Raw genomic sequence first — 23,970 nt, forward strand, 5'->3', positions numbered from 1 at the left:
ATGATGCTTGTACTGCTCCTGATTCTCTTCCTCTGGCACCTGCTAAGCCCGATAGGTACTACAGGGTTCGGACACACATTATCATTTGTATAAGGCCCTTTTGCAGATCCGAAACTATCTCCCAGGGTCCCAAGGCTGTAGCAGCTACCTCTGCAAAACCCCTCCCTCTGAAAGGGAATCTAGGTCCTTAGAGAGATGGGGTAAAAGTTTACACTTCTGCTACTCTTTCAGCTAGGGCCTTGAACTGTCAATTCCACATGATTCAGTATCAGGAATTTGTTAGACCAGTTAACTAAAAAACTGTCCTCGGATGAACCATTAGACAAAAAATCTGTACAGGAAATGGTCCATAACATTCAGCAGGTCAGTAATCATTCCTTAAAATGCGGCTATGATGCACTGGAGGCCTCCTTTAGATCAGCCATGACTGGCACAGTGATCAGAAGACATGCATGGTTAAAAGAGCAGTCCTTACCAGACCATGTAAAATCAAAACTCATAGATGCTCCCATGGATAAGCTCAATTTGTTTGGCTCCCCTGCACAGCAGGTGCTGAAGAAGGTGGAAGAGAAAGCAAAATCTGTCCAGACAGTCAAGGATTTCTTGCAGGTCCAGCCTCCAAGGTTTAGCAGGAACTGGCCTTCCAAGAATTGGTCCTTTCCAGACACCTCCAGAGCTCGAGAGGCAGGAATTGGCGCACAAGAGGCAGGAGTCAATCCAGAGGTGCCTACAGGGGTCGGCACTGGTAGGCTAACAACCAGCGAGGTACAGCCACAGATCCAGCCACCACCACTTCCACAGGACAATCACAGTGACTTGGCTCTGGCACCGCCTACCAGGGAACAACTAGAGGCACCCTTAGGCGGGAATCTAGCCTTATTTTCAGTAAACTGGCATTACATCACAGGAGACAAATGGATTTTACAGACAATAGACCAAGGTTACAGGTTTCACTTCCATACTCTGCCAAGGAAGAGAGGAATGCCAAACCTACCTCCAAATCAGAAGACAGAAGCTCTACAACAAATAACTCACTAAGGATGAGAGCTATAGAAAGGGTAACATCTATGGAACAAGGACAAGGATTTTACTCCAGACTCTTCCTGGTACCAAGAAAAGAAAACCAATGGAGACCTATTCTCGACCTGTCCGCTTTAAACACATACCTCATTGTTCCAAAATTCAAAATGCTGACCCTACAGCAGCTTCTTCCCATGCTGGGCAAGGAGTCTTGGCTGGTAACTCTAGATCTCAAGGAGGCATACCTGCACGTCCCCATACGACCAAATTGCAGAAGATACCTCAGATTTCTTGCAGGATCAGAGCATTATCAATTCTCAGCATTGCCCTTTGGCTTATCTACTGCACCCAGAGTATTCACGAAATGCCTGGCATCAGTAATTGCTCATTGCAGGCTTCAGGGAATTCAAATTTACCCTTACCTGGACGACTGCCTGTTACAAGCGGACAACAAAAACAAATTAACAAAAGATTTGGAAAGGGTCATTCATCTACTGCAAGCCCTGGGATGCACAGTGAATATAAAAAAGTCAAGGCTGATACCATCCCAAAGGATAACCTTCTTGGGTGCAGATCTGGACACATCAAAACAAATGGCATTCCTGACAGTAGAAAAACAGGAGCAACTCCCTCTCTACTTCATGGCATTAACAAAGCAGAACCAGCTAACAGCAAGAAAAGTCCTGCAAGCTCTCGGCTACATGGCATCCTGCATAATATTGATTCCACATGCCAGACTACATATGAGAAAGTTACAGTGGTATCTAAGGAATTTATGGTCTCAGCACAAGCACAGCCTAGAAACCCAAATTCCAATAATTCCATGCCTAAAGCAAGAATTCCAATGGTGGGCTCAGGCCTGTCAATCAAACAAGGGACTGCACTTCCACAGCACTCAACCAAGCCAGACCATCACAACAGACGCCTCAGACCTCGGTTGGGGGGCACACATGCTGGACAAGTGCATACAAGGCTTATGGACTCAAGACCAGCTGCACCTACACATAAATCAAAAGGAAATGCTGGCAGTAAAACCGGCAATTCAGGCATTCCGACCATTTCTTCGACAGGGTCAACTGCTGATAAGGACGGACAACACCACAGTTATGTGGTACATCAAGAAACAAGGAGGCACACATTCATACCCTCTATGCCGGATGGCAATGGACCTCTGGAATGTGGCACTGAACTTCAACATTCAGTTACAAGCAATTTTTGTGCCAGGAAAAGAAAATACTCTAGCAGACATCCTAAGCAGAACTACCACGGATGCCCACGAATGGATGCTGCATCCGGACATCTTCAAAACCATTACAGGGAAATGGGGACTACCAGAAATAGACTTATTTGCATCCCCACACAATCACCAACTGAAAAATTCTGCACAAGGACGTACCACCCACTTGCTTGGAAAGTGGACTCCCTATCTTTCAGTTGGAAAAACCTGACAGCATATGCATTCCCACCTCTTCCTTTGATGCACAAGGTGCTATTGAAGATCAAAGAAGACCGTCAAGGATCATCCTGATAGCTCCAGACTGGCCAAGGCAACATTGGTACCCATTACTGAGGAGTATGTCTCGGGAACAAATATGGCCTCTGCCCTGGTTCCCTTGCTGTTAACACAGAACAACTTCAAAACCCTGCATCCAAACCTGAAAACACTGCAGCTGGCTGCCTGGAACATTGCATAAGACCAAATAACCCGAATTTATCTCAAAGGGTTAAGGACATTCTCTTGGAGGCTCGCAGACCCTCAACAAGAAAAAATTATTCAGCGAAATGGAAAAGATATCTCATTTGGAGTACTGCAAAAGGAGAGAATGTGTCACTTGCAAACATACCTAACATCCTGGAATACTTGGCAGAGCTCTTCCACAACGGCCTGTCCTATTCTTCCATTAAGATTCATGCATCAGCTATTTCAGCAGAATACAACTTGGATCCTCCAGTCTTCTCTCATCCTCTGCTCAGGCAGTTTCTGAGAGGAATTAAAAATGTAAAACCACCTAGGAAGCCACCATTGCCAGCATGGGAACTTTGTGCTAAAAAAGTTGACACTCCCTCCTTTCGAGCCAGCAGCTACAGCAGATTTACAGTACTTATCATGGAAAACTGCTTTCCTGCTTGCAATCACTTCAGCAAGAAGGGTATCTGAGCTACAGGCATTAATGGCAGTACAGCCCTTCCTGATCTTCCATCAAGATAGTATCCATGAGAACTAATCCTACTTTTATGCCAAAGGTGGTCTCCAGGGTATCTTTAAATCAAGCTATCCACCTACCTACATTCTTCCCCAAACCACAGAACAGGGGAGAAAGACTGTTGCATACCTTGGATGTACATAGACAATTACGTTACTACCTGGACAGGACCAAGAGCAATAGAAAAACTGACCAGCTACTGGTAGCATATGCAACAGGAATGGAAGGAAAAGCAATTTCAAAACAGACAATCTCTAAGTGGATAGGAAATTGCATTAGATTTTGTTACTCCTACCATGGGAAGAAAACTCCAGAAAACATCAGGCCTCACTCTACAAGGGCTACAGCCACTACCACAGCTTTTTTACGAGGAGTGGCTACCAAAGACATTTTGGAGGCTGCTACTTGGAGCTCCGTGCATACATTTGCCAAGCATTATAATTTACCTTTATACTCCAGATCCCGAGCAGGTTTTGCCACTGCTGTTTTGCAAGGGATCTTAACTACACCATAGTCTTATTTCTCCTCCTCCCCCAGTTTGGCTATGGTATTCTACCCATTTGTAAGGACTGCAGATGCATCCTTGAAGGACATAGTACAGTTTTGTACCTACCATAAATGTAGATGTCCGATAGGCATGCATCTGCAGTCAGGATTACCCACCCTCCTTCCCCTCTGTGGTACTCCTAGGGTATTTGCCCATCTTGTAGCTAGCTGGGGAATCTATTATGGTGTATTTGTTTGTATATATGTACATACATGCTTATTTTTGTTTGCTCTCTACTATTTGGAACCATTTGCATTTATCCAAATTAAGCCTTCCTAGAGGGCACCTGGCATCTGGGGCAAGAAACACTGAGGAAAATGGCGTCGGCTGATGCCTTTATACCCGAAGAACTGCAGCTATGACGTCGGGTGAAGTGCGACACCAGCCGAGGCCAGACCCAGACTTTGGAATCCGGCCGACCGAAGGGCTGCCTGACGACAGGACAACCCATTTGTAAGGACTGCAGATGCATGCCTATCGGACATCTACATTTATGGTAGGTACAAAACTGTACTTTCCTTGAAGTTACTTTCCTGGAAGACACTATTCCTAGTCGCCATTATGTCGGCTAGGAGAGTATCTGAACTTCATGCCCTCTGCATTCGCCCTCCTTTATTTACTGTTCCACAAAGATAGGGTTTCTTTAAGAACTAACCCGTCTTTTTTACCCAAGGTGGCTTCTCAGACAATTTTAAATCAATTTATTAATCTTCCAGTTCTCTTTCCTAATTATTCAAACAGGGCGGAGCAAAAATTACATTGTCTGGACGTTCATCGTCAGCACCGCTTCTATCTGGACAGAACTAAACATTCAGGAAATCTGATCAACTTTTTTTTTATCTTATGCTGAGAGTAAAAAGGGTCTTCCGGTATCTAAAGTAACCCTGTCTAGGTGGCTGTCTTCTGTGATTACCTGTACTTATCAACTCAGAGGTAAAGAATTGCCTTCTAGGCCAAGAGCCCATTCAACCAGAGCATTGGCTACATCTACAGCCTTTCAAGCTAGATTACAATAGACACTATCTGTGCGGCTGCCACATGGGCCTCTCCTCATACTTTTGTTACACATTACAAATTGGACATGGCCTCCAGAAACAGGGCAAATTTTGGTTCCACCGTTCTCAAGAGTTTGTTCCAATGAGCCACCCAGGATAAAGGTGCTAGGGACGCGGTCCCATCCAGCAAGAATGAAGGCAAGATTGACAACTTAACATTGAGAAGTTATGTACCTACCATAACGTTCCATGTTGGTTGTCTTCTCTCACCTTCTTTCTTGTGTCCTGCCCACCATCCCCCTAGCCTGGACAAATCGAGAGGTTCTTCCCCTTCTTACAGGGGACCTTATCTTGCATTATTCCTACTCGGACAGTTGGTCCTGGGGGTAGATTCAGCTTCAGTTAGTGATATTTTGGGAGTTCTTCCTTCTCCTCCTCCTCCACCTCAGAGAGGAGACTGAATTGGCTATGTTTTTTTAGCTACCAAACGAGATCTGGGTAGTTACCGCCTAGCATCATGGGATATAGGGTTGCCTCGAGCCAGTAAAATTAGCTCTCAAGCTTTAGTATAGGCCGAGTCGGAGCCGAGGTTCGGCTCCGAACCCATCCAGCAAGAAAGAAGGTGAGATTGACAACTAACATGGAACGTTATGGTAGGTACAGAACTTCTCATTATTATTTGCCTTAAGGTGACCCAACATCTCTGTTGCCTTCCATCCTGTTTTTGAAGCATCTTGACTGTTTGTGCTGACTCATGCTATATGTTATGCTCTTCCTCTCCTGTCCTCCTTCCTCACTTGCACCTCAGAATTAGGTTGGCCACTCCGTACTTGGGCTAGTTGTTAATTCTCAAGTACTCTGAGCTGTATAAGGACCATTGAAACTTTTTGTTGTCAGAGTGGGTATCTTGCTGTATATCCTTTTTCTGTATAAGTTAACATCCTGTGTTAAAAAGTCAGGTAAATGTAGTTGATTTTCCACTTCCAGAAATGATAGAGAGGGAAACTACAGAACACAGCATAAAGTTTGAAAATGATCCAGATGACGAGTGTCCATATGAAGCCTTGTACAATGCAACTTCCTGCCAGTCGCTGGAAAGCTTGGTCAGTGCAATATCTTCTGACAGGGATTCTGGCAAGATGGATATTGATCTAGGTGGGGCCAAGGTAAGTCAAAGAAACTTTACTTGAAAAGTATTTTTACTGCAGTTTACTGCTGATTACAGTTTTTTCCTGAAGCGTGTAACTTTGTTGTTGATAATACTGAGTAGAAAATTGTACTTCCTGTCGCACACATTTGATTTGCAAGACAGTGTAATTTAATGCAATAAATCAAGTGGCAGAAAAAAAGTGTGTGTGTGTATGTATATATATATATATATATATATATATATATATATATATATATATAAATATATATATATATGTATGTATGTATATATATATAAATATATATATATATATGTATGTATATATATATAAATATATATATATATATATATATGTATATATATATGTATATATATATGTGTATGCATATATATATATATATATATATGTGTATATATATATATATATATGTATATATATGTATGTATATATATATATATATATATATATATATGTGTATATATATATATATATATATATATATATATATATATATATATATATATATATATATATATATATATATGTATGTATATATATATATATATATATATATATATATATATATATATATATGTATATATATATATATATATATATATATATATATATGTATATATATATATATATATATATATATATATATATATATATATATATATATATATATATATATATATATATATATGTATATATATATGTATATATATATATATATATATATGTATATATATATATATATATATATATATGTATATATATATATATATATATATATATATATATATATATAATACGGTTTCACTTCAGAATCTCGAATTACTGAAAACTCGAACTTCATATGGTCGAAACTCAAAATTCTGAAGTGAAATTAAAAAAAACAAAAACAAACACATCGTTTCTGCAGGGGGCCAAGCCCCCCTGCACCCCCACACCCCCCTACTTAAATATACCAACTCTGAGATCGTGTTACAGTGGGGAAAGTAGAAATCTCCCATTCCGTATGCAGAAGCACAGAACGGTAGATTTCCCATTTCCTCACTGTAGTGCGATCACGGAGATAGTATATTTAAGTAGAGAGGGTGAGGGCAAGAAACAATGTGTTCGGGTATTTTTTTTTTATTATTTCACTTCGGAATTTAGTTTCTGAAAACTCGGTCATATGGTCTCAACTGTATGAAGTTTGAGTTTTCAGTAATTCGAGATTGTGAAGTGAAATTTTATATATATATATATGTATATATATATAATGTCATATACCGAGGACTCTGGTGTTCGGGCCGACTGGGGGATGCCGGGAGCCGGATGGCCCATGTGTTAGGACTGCAACAGTGAAATACACTCGAACATCTACATTTATGGTAAGTGTACACAACTGTACTTTTTAGCCTTAAGGGAAAATAATAAACTAGTTAACTTATGTAAATAAACTGAATTTTTGCCTTGTTATGTTTAATGCATTAAAGTACAAAAGGTTGCCGATGATGCAGTGGCTTGTGTAGCTAGTAAGTTCCCACTGTTTCAGATTTTATTTTTTAAGATAACAGTTTTTCACTGAACTGCTTGTTAGTACCCTTTTAAAAGTTAATTACTTTGTACCACATAGATGCACAGTAAAGGTCGAACAGAGCATTGTCCAGACCTACACTTGCAGAGTGTCTGTCCTAAGCTAAAAGCAGATGCTAGTGGAAAATAATCCAGTTACTATTTTGCACAAGTAAGAGCGAGCCACCATTTTTCATAATTTTTCCTTTTGTATTATCATATGCAGCTTAAGCCAAAACATTAATTGGGCAGCTGTCTACTTTGATATTGTTCTTAAATTGTATTCGTAATATGATCAGTACACATTACATCCCTCTTAAGCTATTACTAGAACAGTATGGAAACATTAACTTGTTTCTTTCCTGCCTTACTTATTTTGTTGTATTGTAAAGCTTGGATACATTACAATTAAGAAAAAGTACTTTTTTACCTTAATATCCATAGCATTTTCATCTTGCACTAGTAAATACCCCACCTTGCATTTAAAACACTTATGTTTATCTCTTTTTGTAATTTGAGTTGTATAACATTTATAGGTTAATTGGTTATTTTTGCAGTTGTAGTTTGTATTTAATGTTTGATTTAGATTACATCATATTGTTAATAGGTTTTGGACATTTCACTACGTTTGTGTTTATTTGGCATGTTTAGTAAAACTGTTATAAGTTGATTGTTAACATTTAAGCCTTGAGAAGGCACCTAAAGTAGTAACTGTAGTTTTCTGTGTTATCAAATAACTCCATACTTATTATTTTTTTTTCTTCTTCTTTTTTGACTGGCTTAGTGCCACTGGGCTAGTAGGCTCTTTTCAAGGGAGACCTAAGTTGTTTTTTATACTAGTAGGGGAGATTTGGCCAGGGCATCCGGAAACTTCCGTTTCTCTTTTTGCTAGGTGTCATGGGATCATTTACATCTACCTGAGCTAACACCAACTCAAGCAGAAGAGGCCTCGGTTTAATTTCTCATTTGAAAGGCTGCACACTCAGGAATGCAGCACCCCCTTATTGTGCACTGCAGCGTCAGCAATCGATCTTTTTGCATGGGAGTAGAACCCACTGCCTTCCGCACCAAAGGCAAGTCTGCTAACTTTTGCCAATGACACTGTAGCTTGGTTGTTCAAACCAAATTCCATATATGGGATGGAAGGGTCACTGTAGTAGAATATACCTCACTTTGTTTTCCACTTTCAGTCATTCACCATCTTCCTTCACAATGTAGGTATGTGCCATTACATGTCTATATATTGTAAGGCTGTAGAGATCAATTAAAAGACTTTGATAGTGTGTTGCATTTGTATCAATTTCATTCAAGTCTGATAAGCTTTATTTATGTTGAGCCTGTGCCTTTTAATGAGTCTGTGTGTAATTTCAGTTGCTGGTGTTGCGGTATATGTAACTGTCTTGACGTACCGGTTAATCCAGTGAATGTTTACTAAGTGATGGTGTTACGTTGTGTTTCAGTGTAGTGCTATGTTCTTATAATTTGCTCTGTACACTGGATTACATTGGCTTCTTTCAGTGCATCTCCTGCTAAACATTTTGTCCTTGCATTCATAAACTTTCTTGCTTTCTCTTTACACTTATAATACCCCATATTCTCTTGCTTTGACTCTTCATGCTTCCTGTTCCATCTGTAGGAATAAGTATCAACTTTGTTTCCATCTAATTTTACAGATGTTCTTCATCTCACATTGCTGCAGTCCTTACTTATGGGGTAGTCCGCTGTCCTCGTTCGGCCCGAATACCAAAGTATTAGGCTGACGTCGGTCATGGGCGCACAGCCTTGACATCAGAGCGTCAGGGTATAAAAGCGCATGACCGACGTCATATCCTCAGTCTTTTTTGCCGCATGGTCCGATGCAGAAGCAGCATTGCAAGTGCCGTTCGGCTTTCTGAAATTTTTCGTTTTCGGAGTTTCAGACATACCAAGTTGGGCTAAGTACCCCGTTGGGGAGCATTTTTGTTTTTTCTTGCCTCAGTTATTTACCGGATGTCAGAAAAAGTGAATAATTGTATTTCTTGTGGGAAGCAGATACCGCATAGGGATTACCACTCGCTTTGTATCCCTTGCTTGGGACCGGAGCACGACGTAGTTGGGTGTCGGTTTTGTGCTAGGTTTAATAAGCGCACTATTAAGAGAAGGCTAGATTGCGCTAGGTTAGTCTTTGGCAAACGGTGTAATTATAATATGCCGTCGGATCCTCCGCCCGCTTCCAAGAAGCGTAAAGACAAATCTGTAAAGCCTAGACAGGATGAGTCGTCCATTTCGGACGCCGGTCCTTTAGAGACTGCAGTGGAACAGGTGGATCCGGCTGAAGTTTCAGTTGAGTCTCAGGGGGAAACCTTGATTTTACAGGATGTGGCCTCACAGGAGTCAGGTCAGGCTGAAGGGGCCTCTCAGGTTTCTATTCTCCCTTCTTTGCCTAAGGGGGTTAGGCCTTCTGCTACTGTTTCTAGGGCTCCTTCTAAGGGCAGGTCGGTTTTGCCTTCTTCTGGAGTTAGTTCTGGTTCTTCAGGGTCTGTACCTAAGAAGCATATGCTTAAAATGGCAGAAGATTTGATTACTTTAATTAGAGGTTCCATGCCCCCTCCTGATAAGAGGCCCAGGGTAGAGCCAGAGTTGGAAATTTTGGAGCAGGCCTCAGATGATTCTGAGTCTTCTGCTGAAGATATTCAAGATTTTCCTCCTTATTCGGATTCCGATGCAGAGGATTCTACTCCTTCTGCTTCCTCCAGAGGATTTTTCATTTTCAGAAACCTTACACTCTGAGGGAACATTTTAAGTGGGAAGGACAGGATTACTCAGATTCCAGAAAGAGGCTTAGAGAGTTCTTGTTTTACCACAGCACAGACCCTTGGCTATTCCTCCTGTTTTGGATGTTGTTCAGGATGTTTTTCGGAGGCTTCATTTAATCCAGATTCTATGCCTCCTGCACCAGTTAAACCGGACAGGTATTATAGGGTACCTGAGGCTCATAAATACCTATATAAGAGTCCTACGGCGACCCAGAAACTATTAGTCAGGGGCCTAAGGGTGTTAGGGCTTCTGTTGTAAAGAATCCGGTTCCTCTAGATAAGGAAGCTAGAGCTTTGGACAGATGGGGTAAGAAGGTGTACACCTCTTCTACTTTAGCAATGAGGGCTTTAAATTGCCAGTTTCATATGTTGAAATATCAGAATTTCCTCCTTTCTCAGCTAAAATCTAAAGTGGATGCTTTGGCAGAGGGCATAGAGTGTAAAGAATTGCAAGATTTGGTGCATGTTTCTGAACAGGTGGGGAAACATTCTTTGCAGTGTGGCTTTGATGCTTTGCAGGCTTCTTCTAGAGTGGCTGCCACTGGTTCAGTTCTTCGTAGGCATGCCTGGCTTAAGGATCAGAATTTATCTGAGCATGTTAAGTCTAGAATTCTGGATGCCCCTTTACAGTCCGAAGTTTTGTTTGGTCCTCCTGTGGAGTCTGTTTTGAAGAAAATGGAGGACAAGGCTAAGTCTATGCACTGTTAAAGATTTTTTGCAGGTTCAACTTCCTAAGTTTAGTAGAAATTGGCCTGCTAAGGGGTGGACGTACCCTTCTTCTGATTCCCAGTCTAGGGGTAGATCTAGGCGTGGTAGGGGCAGAGCTCAGAGTACCTTTAGGCCTAGAACATGGAGTTCGCCTGCTCAATCTGCTGGTGAGGGTAGGGGCCAGTCCTTTCGTAAACAGGCCCAATGACCTGCATTTTCAGCTGCCAGATTCTTCTTGCCTGGCAGCTCCTTTGGGAGGAAAGCTAGCTCTCTTCAAGCAAAATTGGTTTTTAATCACCCAAGACAAATGGGTGTTGGACATTATAAACAAAGGTTACAAGTTTTATTTCCATACATTGCCTCCTTTCAAGGGTATGCCAGACATTCCTCCTCGGCAAAGGATGGAGGCTCACAAACAGATTTCATTACTTCTTCACATGGGAGCCATACAGCCAGTACCTCCTTCAGAAGTGGGTCTAGGGTTTTATTCCCACCTGTTTCTAGTACCAAAGAAAGGGAACACGTGGAGACCGACTTTGGATTTATCTCTCCTCAACACTTATTTAGACATTCCAAAGTTCAAAATGTTGACATTACAACAGCTTTTGCCTCTGCTGGGAAAAGATCACTGGATGGTAACTCTGGATCTAAAAGAGGCTTATCTTCATGTTCCTATCAGGCCCAGTTGCAGGAAGTACCTGCGTTTTCGAGCTGGAAATTTACATTATCAGTTCTCTGCATTGCCCTTTGGCTTATCTACTGCCCAGAGTGTTCACAAAGGTTCTGGCTCCAGTGATAGCCTTTTTCAGGATGGAAGGAATACAAATTTATCCTTATTTGGACGATTGCCTGATTATTGCACAAGACAAGGCGAGCTTCTTCAGCATCTACAGTATGTGATGGTAGTGTTAAGATGCCTAGGGTATTCTGTGAACGAAACAAAGTCCAGTCTAGTACCCTCTCAGGACATGTGCTTTCTGGGTGTGAGACTGATTACAGCTTCCCAGATGGCCTTTTTGACCCCGGACAAACAGAAAAGTCTTTCACTTTATTTCCATCAAATGTCTCTACAGTCCAGGCTGACTGCAAGGACAGTCCTTCAAGCCTTGGGGTTCATGGCATCTTGTATTCTGGTGCTTCCCAATGCCAAATTGCATATGAGGAAGCTTCAATGGTATCTCAAAATCTATGGACACAACACTGCCAGGATCTAGACACTGTCATTCAGATAATACCTTGCATTCAGAAGGAATTTTTGTGGTGGGCTCAGGAATGTCACCTAAACAAGGGACTCTCTGTGACCTGACCAGAGGCGAGTCAGATTCTAACGACGGATGCCTCGGACAAGGCTTGGGGAGCACACCTCAATGGAAAATGGGTGCAAGACACGTGGCCTGCCAGACTTCAACATTTGCATATCAACTTGAAGGAGATGTTAGCAGTACAATTTGCATTGATGGCTTTCAAGGATTTACTTCACCCAGGGCAGGTGTTGATTCTAACAGACAACACAACTGTCATGTGGTACATCAACAAGCAAGGGGGAACTCATTCGTACCCTCTTTGCAGACAAGCGATGATTTGGTGGGAGACAGCTCTGTTACAACCTCAATCTTCAGGCAAGATTTCTACCAGGAGCACAGGACTCCTTAGCAGATGTATTGAGCAGACAAATAGTGGATCCTCACGAGTGGAAATTGGATCCTCAGGTATTTCAAAAGTTGACAGTGTCATGGGGAACTCCAGACATAGATCTGTTCGCTTCTCCACTAAATTACCAGTTGCCAAAGTTTTGCACAAAAAGGTTTCATCCCACAGCTTGGAAGGTGGACGCTCTGTCATTCAGTTGGAACAATCTTCATGTATATGCCTTTCCATCTCTACCTCTTCTGCCCAAGGTTCTCTTGAAGGCCAGACAAGACAAGCCATCCATGATCCTGATAGCACCGGATTGGCCTCGACAACACTGGTACCCACTACTGAGGAGTTTGGTCCGAGCCTCCATGGCCTCTGCCTTTGATTCCGCACCTTTTGTCTCAGGAGGGCAATCACTTTCTCAATGTCAGAATTCAGTCTCTGCATCTAACAGCCTGGCATATTCTGTTTTAGATTCTGGAGGTTCTCAGCTTCCACAACAAGTTTTGAATGTTATTTTGGAGGCCAGGAGGCCTAGTACAAGAAAAGTTTATGGATAAATGGAGGAGATTTTTATTTGGAGCAAAGGGAAGGACTTTGATGTTTCCAAGCCTAATTTGAGTGCTTCCTTACAATATCTTACTGAGTTATTAGACAAAGGTTTGTCCTTCTCCTCCATAAAGGTTCATGCTGCAGCCATTTCGGCTAATTATGACTGTGACCCTCCTTTATTCTCTCATCCTTTGTTTAAGCAGTTTCTCAGAGGGGCAAAGAACATAAGACCCCCACGTAGAGCTCCTACTCCTGCTTGGGATCTCAATTTTGTGTTGGAAAAGCTTACTCTACAACCTTTTGAGCCTGCAGCTACTGCCGAGTTAAAGTATTTGTCATGGAAAACTGCTTTTTTGTTGGCCATTACTTCTGCAAGAAGGGTTTCTGAATTACAGGCCCTTATGGCAGTGGAGCCTTTCTTGATTTTTCATAAGGATAGGGTATCTTTGCGTACTAATCCTTCCTTTATGCCTAAAGTGGTTTCTAGTGTGGCCTTAAACCAAACTATTCATTTGCCTACTTTTTATGCAAATCCTCAAAATAAAGGGGAAGGAGAAGATTTTGCATACTTTGGATGTTCACAGGCAGTTGCGTTATTATTTGAGCAGAACCAAGGAGTTCAGACAGTCTCAGCAGTTGTTTGTTTCTTTTGCTTTGGGTTCACAGGGTAGACCTGTTTCAAAACAAACTATTTCTAAATGGATTGGGTTTTGTATTTCTTTTTGTTATTCCCATCATGGTAAAGAGATTCCGACTGGAATCAGACCTCATTCCACTAGAGCTACTGCAACTTCTACTGCCTTTCTAAGGGGGGTAGCTACAAAGGATATTTTGGAGGCAGCCACTTGGAGTTCAGTACATACTTTTTCTAAACATTACCACCTTCCTCTTTATTCTAAGTCTAGGGCTGGATTTGCCACTGCAATTTTACAGGGCATTTTAGCAGCCCCTAATGCTTTATGATTTTTCCAACCTCCCTTTCCCGTTGCTTTGGGATTCTACCCATAAGTAAGGACTGCAGCAATGTGAGATGAAGAACATAGTACAGTTTTGTACCTACCATAAATGTAGATGTTCGAAGATCCACATTGCTGCAGTCCAATTTTCCCTCCCTTCTTCCCCTCTGTAGCTTAGCATGGTTATATGGTTGGGGTGATGGCTGTAGTTGGGCATATCTTTTGGGAAGGTACTCTGCTTTTTGGCTGTGGCCTTTCTTTTAGGGCCTTCAGACATCTGGGGCAAGAAAAGACTGAGGATATGACGTCGGTCATGCGCTTTTATACCCTGACGCTCTGATGGCAAGGCTGTGCGCCCATGACCGACGTCAGCCTAATACTTTGGTATTCGGGCCGACCGAGGACAGCAGACTACCCCATAAGTAAGGACTGCAGCAATGTGGATCTTCGAACATCTACATTTATGGTAGGTACAAAACTGTACTTTATGTAGAGTTTTCTCTCCTGTTTCCTTTCAGAGCCTGTGGTCACTTCATCCATCCCTGACTCTGATATTGCAGGAGCTCTGCCACAACGCCCAACTCTTGAACTTTTTTCACTGAGAATATTGTCATTGTGCAATGTAAGCAAGTTTGCCATGAAGAGCCTTTCTGTGTTTTACATGTAACTAGTCAAATGCATGCCTGCCCTGTGCTGGAAAGTGGCTTTGACACCCCTCCCCCAAAAAAGCAGCAGTCCTTGTATTCGAAGGTCCAGTAGATTACTGTCTTTTCTCTTGACAAATGGATGTAACTGGCATGCCAGTTAGTCTTCTAGTTTCATGGTTTCTGCATTCAGTGAATAAAAGAAATAAAAAACATATTGTACTTTGTGCCTCCTTGTTAATTGCCATATATCCCGTATAAACTGATTGCTGTCTGTAATAATTGACTGATGTGACTTGACCTGTCTTAAGTATGCCATAATCTTGTTCCCCTCACTTCATATTGCAGTTCTTGTTTTGTATTATGCTAACTTGCATTTAATTTTTCCATAAATTGGTTAAAATTTCTCTCTGTATTAAATCATTGTCATATAAGTTGTATTTATTATTAACCAGTGTTTTCACATTGTCTAATTCGTTATAATTTTTGAAGATTGTAAAATCATTGGAGCTTTTCTCCATGGTCCTCTGCTGAAAATGGGCACCTACCCAGCTTGATCCTCCTGGTAATCAAATTCCAATAAATACATAGATAAATAAGTTTACAGTTAACAAGACATTTAGTTGAGTTCTGTTATTTCAGTATGTCCGTTTTTGTTTCTAGTATAGGTTATTGGTAACTAAGACTCTATGAAATTGGATGCACACCTCTAAGGCTTGAGAAAACTACAACTAACTAGAGTATAAAGTAGTAACTGTAATTTTCAGTCTTACTGCAGAATCCCATTCCTTACTTGGTTGCACACTTACTTGGTTGTTTAAACCAAACTCTCAGCATATTATTATACATTTAAAGATACTTTGTTTCAGCCACTTACATTACAGTCGGTTATAAATTCTGTTACCGTAATTTTCACCACATTTACTGTCCTTTTCATTATCCAGACATTGGTGTGCTGTAAATTTTTTCAGTAAAGTAGTTTTGTTATCTTATTTGCATCTTAATTAATTGTGTTACTGTTAGCACTTTTGTTTAATATTGTTTTATTTTTTAACATTAATTATGAATATATTTAATTAGTATACATTTAATGATTTAAAATTACTTTCTTTATTAGTGTGAACACTGTTACATTTACTTAGTAAATATGCCTCCAAGTGCTGATAGTTTGGTACATTTTATGCATAGTCTAAGACAGTTATGCAACATACTTGAAACTTTTAAAGACCATTCTTTAATGTTGTTGTGTCTTTCGGCTTATCCCAGTTAGGGGTCGCCACAGCGTAACTCCGGTCCGCTAATGTTTGGTAGCAGATTTTTACGTGCCAAGTTACCAGCCCTGACGCACAACCTTCAATGAAGGCACGCCCATTCATGCATGCCTCCACACAGAAGACTCTCTAGCTGAGAATCGAACAGGACAACGTCTTGCTGTGAGGCGACAACGCTACCGCAGCACCACTACCGCAGAGAAAGACCATTCTTTAATGAAGTCTCTAAATATTTTCTGCCGAAATAAGTTACCATTTTTGTCACGTTTTAGAAAGATTTTAACGATTTGATTCACAGGTCTGATAATAGACTATTGATTGACTTGGGAACAAATGCAGGTTGTCAGTTATTCTTGGAGTAATTTTATCACAAAGTTAAAAATTAACCAAAGGAATAAACAATCAGATGATTTTTCTAATCAACTTAAATGTGAACTTGGCATTTCTTTAATTGAGACCGGAATTTCATATTAATTAATAACCAAGAAGACTTAACCTGTTTACACTAATAAGAGGATTCTTTAAAAGTGGTTTAGACCCTGAAGTTTCAACCTCCGTTATTAACTTTGGCAGTAGTTGACAATTCTGATGTTTTACACAATAAATATTCTAACCTAATATTGTCAAATTTTGCAAATTATGATGGTGACCTTTCTCAAGAGCTACCAAACACTAGTACAATGGAGGTGGGATCAAATAAGGGGATATTCAAAAAGGAGATGTACTAAAAAGGGGTATACTAAAAATTAAACAAAAACAATGCTGTAGAAATAGAAAAAAATCAGCTTAATGTATCCGTAAAATAGAGCGGCACACCTTGATGCTATTCAGTGGTCTACTACCACTGATATTAATAGGATTAGAGTAATTGCGGGAAAAACTGATTGGCATAATACTGAACACAAGCAGGGTAGTACGTGACTAAGGGAAGGGAAGTAGGAGTTTCAGCACGTGTAAATCATGATCCTGAAGTTGGTGATCTGTTACTGATAGTGACTAAGGAATTGGGTGTTTTACCCCACCCCTAGTTCTCTATCCAGATATTGTTGTAAAATCACATGATTCAAAGAAATGTCATTGACACAGTTCTACTTCACCAGAAGATAGTGTTTTTTTTTTATTCTGTTAAGAAAAGTCTAAAAGGATAAGCACTAGGTGGTATTTATAAAACAACTTTGCTTGATGCTGGATGTAGAGAAGTGCAACAAGAAATTTTTTAAGATTTTAAATCCTCTTCCTGATGAAGATGCTTCTAAATCATGAAATTTAAAGAAACTTCCCTTTACTTATGACTTTTGCCTGAACCCAGTGGTATCTGTTAATGATCTGGGTAGAGAACTCTGTAAAAATGGGTTTACCCAAGAATGAAATTTAATTTTTTTGTCAGATTCTGTTTTTTTTTTTTTTTGACCAGTTATTACTTCCTACTTCATTTCTATCGAGTCGTATAAAAAATGCTGTATGGGCTGGAATTCATGGGGGGGTGTCCTTGGCCTTATTATGTAATAACTGTCTCATGAGTTGGCATTTATTCTTGAACATGAAAATAAGTCTGGGATTTTTTAAATCTGATATTTCCTGTTTTTTTTTTAACATGTAGTATAATAATTATTAAAGTTCAATTTTAAATTTGTTCTAGAAATACCAAATCCTTCTTCCAAGGACGCAGTACGATGAATATGTAGTTATGGGAAAGCTTCAATGTGTAAAACAATTAACACCTGTATTTGCTACTTGGAGACCCACTGTAAAAATTTTGGGACCATGTTCTTTGTGATCAAACAGCTTACCCATATCACATTTTAGATGAACAAGAATTCTTGGACAGGATTGCATTACTCTAACACAGTTACTGAAAAGATACAGGAGAGGGAATATTACACTTGATTTACAAATATTCCCACAAAGGTATCCAGCTTGGATGTAGGCCGCCAGTTAAGTTGCTGTGATCACAATTCTTTGATCCTTGATACATATTTATTTTGTGTGTAGTTTGCACTCTTTTTCCTAAAAGATGCAGCTTCAATGTTGATTGGCTTGCATTGGCTTATAATAACTTTGGTGGTTGTTACAGAATGTTGGAGGGTATGATACAAACAACAGTGGAAAAAATAGTTTACTCAAACATTCAACTAAAACTTAGTCCCTTCCTTACTGGTGGGGCAATTACTTATGTAAACAGTTTGAAAAATCATTGACTTTATAAAAATTTTAAAGAAATCCTGCACCAGAAACTAAAAGTAAATTAAAGTAAATTTGAAATTCTTCAAAAAATTGTTTAGATAACAAAAAAAAAGTACTTTGAGACAAAAGTGTCATCTAGCACAGGGGAGAAGAAACAATTTTACAAATATATCAATTTGGAAACTAAGAGTAGAAACTGAATTACATCTTTATGATCAAACAAAAATAAGTCCTCCAGATGAGTTTAATTTACACTTTTCAAGTACTTGAGTTCTTGCCTATAAATAATTATGTATGTCCATATATCAGGGTTGAAAGTGTAAAAGTTGCCTTAAACAAGACAGGGTCTAAAACTTATTAGGAATTAACAGTATCACTACCTTTGTTGCACTCTGTGTTTAATAACTTTGCTTAAAGGCCGTATTGTTCCATCATTAGGTAAGTAAGTTTGATATGTCTAATCATTTACCTATTAGTTTCCCCCTCAATTCTTTTGTAAGTGTTATGTGAAATGTATTTGGAAGATTCTGCTTGAGCCTAGTAATTATTGTGGATTTATAGATTTTTATCTGCATCGATTTTGTTTCGAAAGGTCAACATTGACCGATTTGGTTGAATTTTATGATTGATTATTGCCTTAGATTTATTGCAGACTGTTTCAGTGGTATTCTTAGGTCTAGCCGAGTCATTTGACACATTATCTCATTCATCTATAAGTACAACATTAATGGATTATAGATTTAAACCATTTTAGTTAATTGGTTAACTAATCTGTCCTAGTGCATATCCAGTTTCTCCAAAGCCAACTTCACGCTTCTTAAGACAGAAGTGGCAAACTTCATGACACCCATGCAGACGAACAATAGAGGTACAACTGCTGAATCCTACACAAATGCACTTTGTAAGCACTTACACGAGTGCATGGATCGTGCTATCCCTAACAGAACCAAGATGCTATCCTCCAAAAAAGAAGAAGCCAATGTGGTGGTCCCCTGCCGTAAACAAACTCTACAACAGAAGAAAGAAACTGTTGCAAAAGAGATTAAAATCCCATAACTGGAAGAACTCCCTGGTTCAGCCTCAGTAAGAGGCTGAGATCCCTCATAAAATCCTCCAAAGCTAGTTATGAAAACAAAATCACCACTGAGTCTAAAGACAGCCACAAAGCATTCTATCGCTATGTCAAGAATTTCAATGTGCACCAAATATACATTACCCAACTGATATTGCCAACATCCTGGCAGGTTCAGTGCTAACTTTACCCCCCCCCCCAAGGGCCCATCTCTATACCGGAAGAATGCATAGTTTCTGTAATCACGGCTGCATAGGTAAAAACCACACTCTCCAAAGCCAAGAACACAGCATCCATGGGACCTGACGTCATCCCAGGCTGCGTTCTACATGAAGTACAGAATGAACTGGCACCCCAGCTAAGCACCATGTTGAATCATAGCCTCACCTCAGGCTTTGTGCCCACTGAATGGCACACAGAGATGGTTATCCCACTCCACAAAGGGGGGAGCCTCCACAGTCCCCAGGAACTACAGCCCCATTAGCCTAATGAGCCTGATCTGCAAGGCCATGGAACGTATCATCATAGAACTTATAAACAAAGACATTGGTAATCTCCAAACTCTGGACCCCACCCAGATCAGGTTTGTGAAAGGCAGATCATGTGTCCTAAACCTGATTGGCTACTTTGAAGCAGTGACCAAAGCCATAGATGAGGGTAATGTTGTTCACACAGCCTATCTAGATCTTGCCAAGGCTTTTGACACCATCCCCCACTCTGGAATTATAGATAAATTCACTAAACTAGGTATTAATCCCTATGTCACAAGATGGGTTGCCAACTGGCTCACTGACAGAATCCACACTGTGAAAGTAGCAGATTCCAAGTCCGACTTCAGACCAGTGACAAGTGGAGTACCACAGGGTTCAGTCCTGGGTCCTCTCTCCTGTTTGGTATCTACTTTTCTGAAGTACAGGCTAACACAGAAGGTCTTTGGCTAGCAAAGTTCACAGATGACTGCAAACTAGGAGCCATAAATGAAACTCCTCATGATGTGGACATCCTGCAAAAGGGCCTCACTGAGACAGATGCCTGGTGTCAAAGCCATGGCCTCAAGCTCAATGCCAAAAAGTGCATTGTCATCCTTTTTGGTAAAAACTCTGTACCCATGAGATACCACATAGGCGGTAGTCTACTTATCACCGGAAGTGTGATAAGATATATATGTATATGTATGTATATATATATATATATATATATATATATATATATATATATATATGTGTGTGTGTGTGTGTGTGTGTGTGTGTGTGTGTATAAATGGCAAGCTTGTTTTCTGCCTTTCCTGTAAGTAGTTTAATCCAGGTATAAATTTGCTGTATCCAGGACTGTTTGTAAGATGTTATGTGATCCTATCTCGACTCGGCACGCTTATGCCAAAGAGCGAAGTCTCTTATTGGCTGAGCTTACTATATCCCAGGATGCACCACTACCAGTCCCTCCGATCTCGTTTGCCGCTAACTAGCAAAGACGTGGTCTCGAGCTGGCTGAGCTAAGTAGTGTCTTTTCACTAACTTTTTCTGTCAGAAATTTGCTAATTCTTTAACAAAAGCTGTTTTAACGGCTACTCTGTGCTGTTGTGTGTGTTTTGAAAATTTTTTGTGGAAAATTTGTGTGTGATTGGTGTTTGTTCTGGCTACAGGCCCCCTTGATCTGTAGGGCCTTCCCTGTCAGTCAATCCCTTTGAACCTTTAGGGGTTCTTGGATTCCCTTAGATATATTTACTGTTGTATGTCTTCAGTTGGCCTTAATTTTATTGCGGGCTGTCATTCTTAACAGCAAGTTAATCTTTGTAGTGTCAGTCTATTTCAAAAGAGTTTTGTCTGTGAGAGAGTTACTCAGTTCTACTTATAATGTCTCAGGCTCCTAGGCCTTCGGGCTTTAAAAAGTGCTCTAAATGTAGTTTTAAAATGTCTATCACGGATGACCACTCTCTCTGTGTATATTGTTTGGGCGCCAAACATTTGCAGGAGTCCTGCAGAGTGTGTCACGCTTTTTCCTCGAGGGTCCTCCAAGAGAGGAAAAATAAGCTTATATTGAAAGGCCTTATAAAACCCTCTTTTGAAGAAGCTTTAGCATCCTCTCCTTCTCCTGCTAAAAAGAAAAGGGCGTCGGCTCCGACCAGTCCGTCGGACCCGACCGCCAAAAGACATAGACAGGCTTCTCCTTCGGCTTCGGCTCCAAGGACTTCGGAGCCGAGGGCGGAACGGTCTGCCTCGATGCCTGCAGTCTCGACTCCCCTGGCTTCGGAGCCGATGGCTGGGGCATCGAGAGGCGGGTCACCTTCATCGGCTCCACTGATCTCTGAGCCGATGAAGGTTGTCCGCTCAGACACTTCCTCCTCAGCGCCTAAGTCCTCCTCGGCACCGATGGAAACTGGTTTGTGCATTCCTTTGGCGCCGATAGTTATCGAGTCGCCTCGGAGCCGGTCCCCTAGCCCCTTGGGGCCGTTGGAGAGGCCAACTCGAACCCGTTCAGTCTCCTCTAGGTCATCGAGGATGTCAGATTCGGACATAGACAGGGTGCTCCAAAGACTGTTCCAGTCCCCAGTCTTTCAAAAATTTGTTTCGGCTCCGACCCAATTGGCTTCGGAGCCGATAGCCCATTCCATTGCCATTCCTCCTCTGACCGCTTCGGCTCCGTCGGAGCAGGTGCTGTTGGAGCCGGTGGAGATCCTAGGGTCGGCTCCGACCCTTACTCCAACCCCGGCCTTCGGGTCCGAGTTTGGCCGGACCCGGGGGTGACGTTTCGGGACCAATGCTGTCGGTTCCGAGCCTCCCTCTCGGTGCTTCGGCTGCGGGACTTCCGTCTGCTATCCGGCTTTCAGAGCTATGAGGAGTGCCTTGGCCAAGTCTTCTTCGGCCATCTCTACGGCTTTACCGGCACCTTCCCTGGGCGTGGAGACTGGGTCTTTGGCAGTTCCCCTGTCCCTAGGCAGCGGAGCCCCGGGGCCTGAGGTTACCCCCACTGGGGGTTCCCCTCCTCCTGAGGGTTCTTCGGAGTTGTCTTCGGAGGAGCCCCCAAGGAAGAGATCGTGCAAGAGGAAGCAAGTGGACTCCCCCGAGTCTCTTACATCGGACACTGATCTTGATGATGCAGAGGGGTCCCCAAAGTCGTCCTCGGATGATGTCTCATTCGCAGACATTTTAGAGATTTTTAAACAACGAGGCGGCTGGATATCCAAACCCCCCTCTGCTGATGAGTCAGTGCTTCTCAAGGCCTTTGGGGCTCAGCCCTCCGCCTCCTGGGTGTCTCCGCCCTTCGATGAGCTCCTGGACTTAGTTTGTCGGAGGGCGTGGGAACATCCAGATACTGTGGAACCAGTGCCTTCTCGCCCTAACAAATTTTTGTCTGCCCCACCCGAGAAGGAGTTCTTGACAAAAGGCGTGGCTGTAGATGCCATGGTGGTGGCATCTGCTACACAACAGGACGTGGCAGAGGCTTCAACGTCCGTCCATCCTCCTAATAAGGAGTCTAGGAGCATGGACGACGGGAAGCGCACCCTGACTTCAGCGGCCTTTACACTAAGGTCCCTGAACTATTTGGCACATTTTACCAGGCTACAGAGGGATCTGGTCAAGGAGCTGTCAGATTCCCTCTCAGGTAACCTACCTGAGCAGCTAGCCCAGTCGATTAGCTCTCAGTTGGCTATCCTTACCTCGATTTCTAACTCGTCCATGAGGCTCATTTCATATGCGGCCGAAGGGGCGGGCAGAGCGGTAGGCACAGGCGTAGCTCTACGGAGACAAGCCTGGCTCCGTTTGTGTCATTTCGCGGAGGCCTTCAAGTCTTCCTTCGCCGACGCTCCCTTTGATGGGTCCTCTTTGTTCGGACCTAAGGTAAAAGACACTCTTACCCGCTGTGAGCAAGAGGGAAAAACTTTATCTGCCGTAGGTGCACGTTATTCCACTCCCTTTCGGCCTTATCCCAAGGCTAAAGGAGGAGGGAAGATGTGGTTCCGCAAATCACGGAAGTTTTTTCCTCAACAGCAGGAAGATTCCCTTCCAGAGGCAGAGGACGGAAATTTTTCTGGGAGACGCCGTCCCAGAAGCGGCAGAGGGCCCCGCAATTCTGGAGACCGCGAGTCCTTTCGTGGCTCTTCAGCCTCCCACACTTCATGAGGGATTGCCCGGCTGTGCTGCTCGAGCCAGTCGGGTGCCGTTGCCAAGCACCTAAAAGCCTGGGAGTCTATCACTCAGGACAGATGGGTGCTTAGGATTGTGCCGGAGGTTACACCATTCCCTTCACACACTCACCCCACCGTCCAAAAAATCCCGGACCCACCACCCAGTCAAAGGGAAATTGCAGCCGCAGAAGCTTCAAAGTTGCTAGAAAAAGGAGTCATCCAACCGGTCCCCACAGACCAGATCGGATCCGGAAATTACTCAAGGTTCTTTTTAGTGCCAAAAGACAGGGGACCTGAGACCAATATTGGATCTCAGCAAACTAAACCAGTCCGTCATGAAGTCCAAATTCCGAATGGTCACTTTACAATCCATTCTCCCATTGTTGGAGAAGGATGTTTGGATGTGCTGCATAGATCTCAAGGACGCCTATTATCACATACCGATACATCAGGCGTCCAGGAGGTATCTGCGCTTCAGCCTGGGAGACAGTCATTTCCAATTTTGTGCACTGCCCTTTGGTCTCACCACAGCCCCCAGGGTGTTCAC

The 23,970-nt window shown here is 41.9% G+C and overlaps 1 protein-coding gene across 1 annotated transcript in view; it reads left to right on the forward strand.

Annotated features, from left to right (window-relative positions):
• The window catches only part of ANKS1A (ankyrin repeat and sterile alpha motif domain containing 1A), a 3,005,277-nt gene that overhangs the window by 1,118,712 nt on the left and 1,862,595 nt on the right, over positions 1-23,970 (forward strand). The window contains exon 10 of the mRNA XM_044076145.1: positions 5,754-5,932. Within this exon, the coding sequence (XP_043932080.1) occupies positions 5,754-5,932 (179 nt within the window). The remainder of the gene's footprint in view (positions 1-5,753; positions 5,933-23,970) is intronic.

Source organism: Protopterus annectens, chromosome 7.part0, assembly GCF_019279795.1.
Source record: "Protopterus annectens isolate FY-2018-M chromosome 7.part0, PAN1.0, whole genome shotgun sequence".
Taxonomy (NCBI): domain Eukaryota; kingdom Metazoa; phylum Chordata; order Ceratodontiformes; family Protopteridae; genus Protopterus; species Protopterus annectens.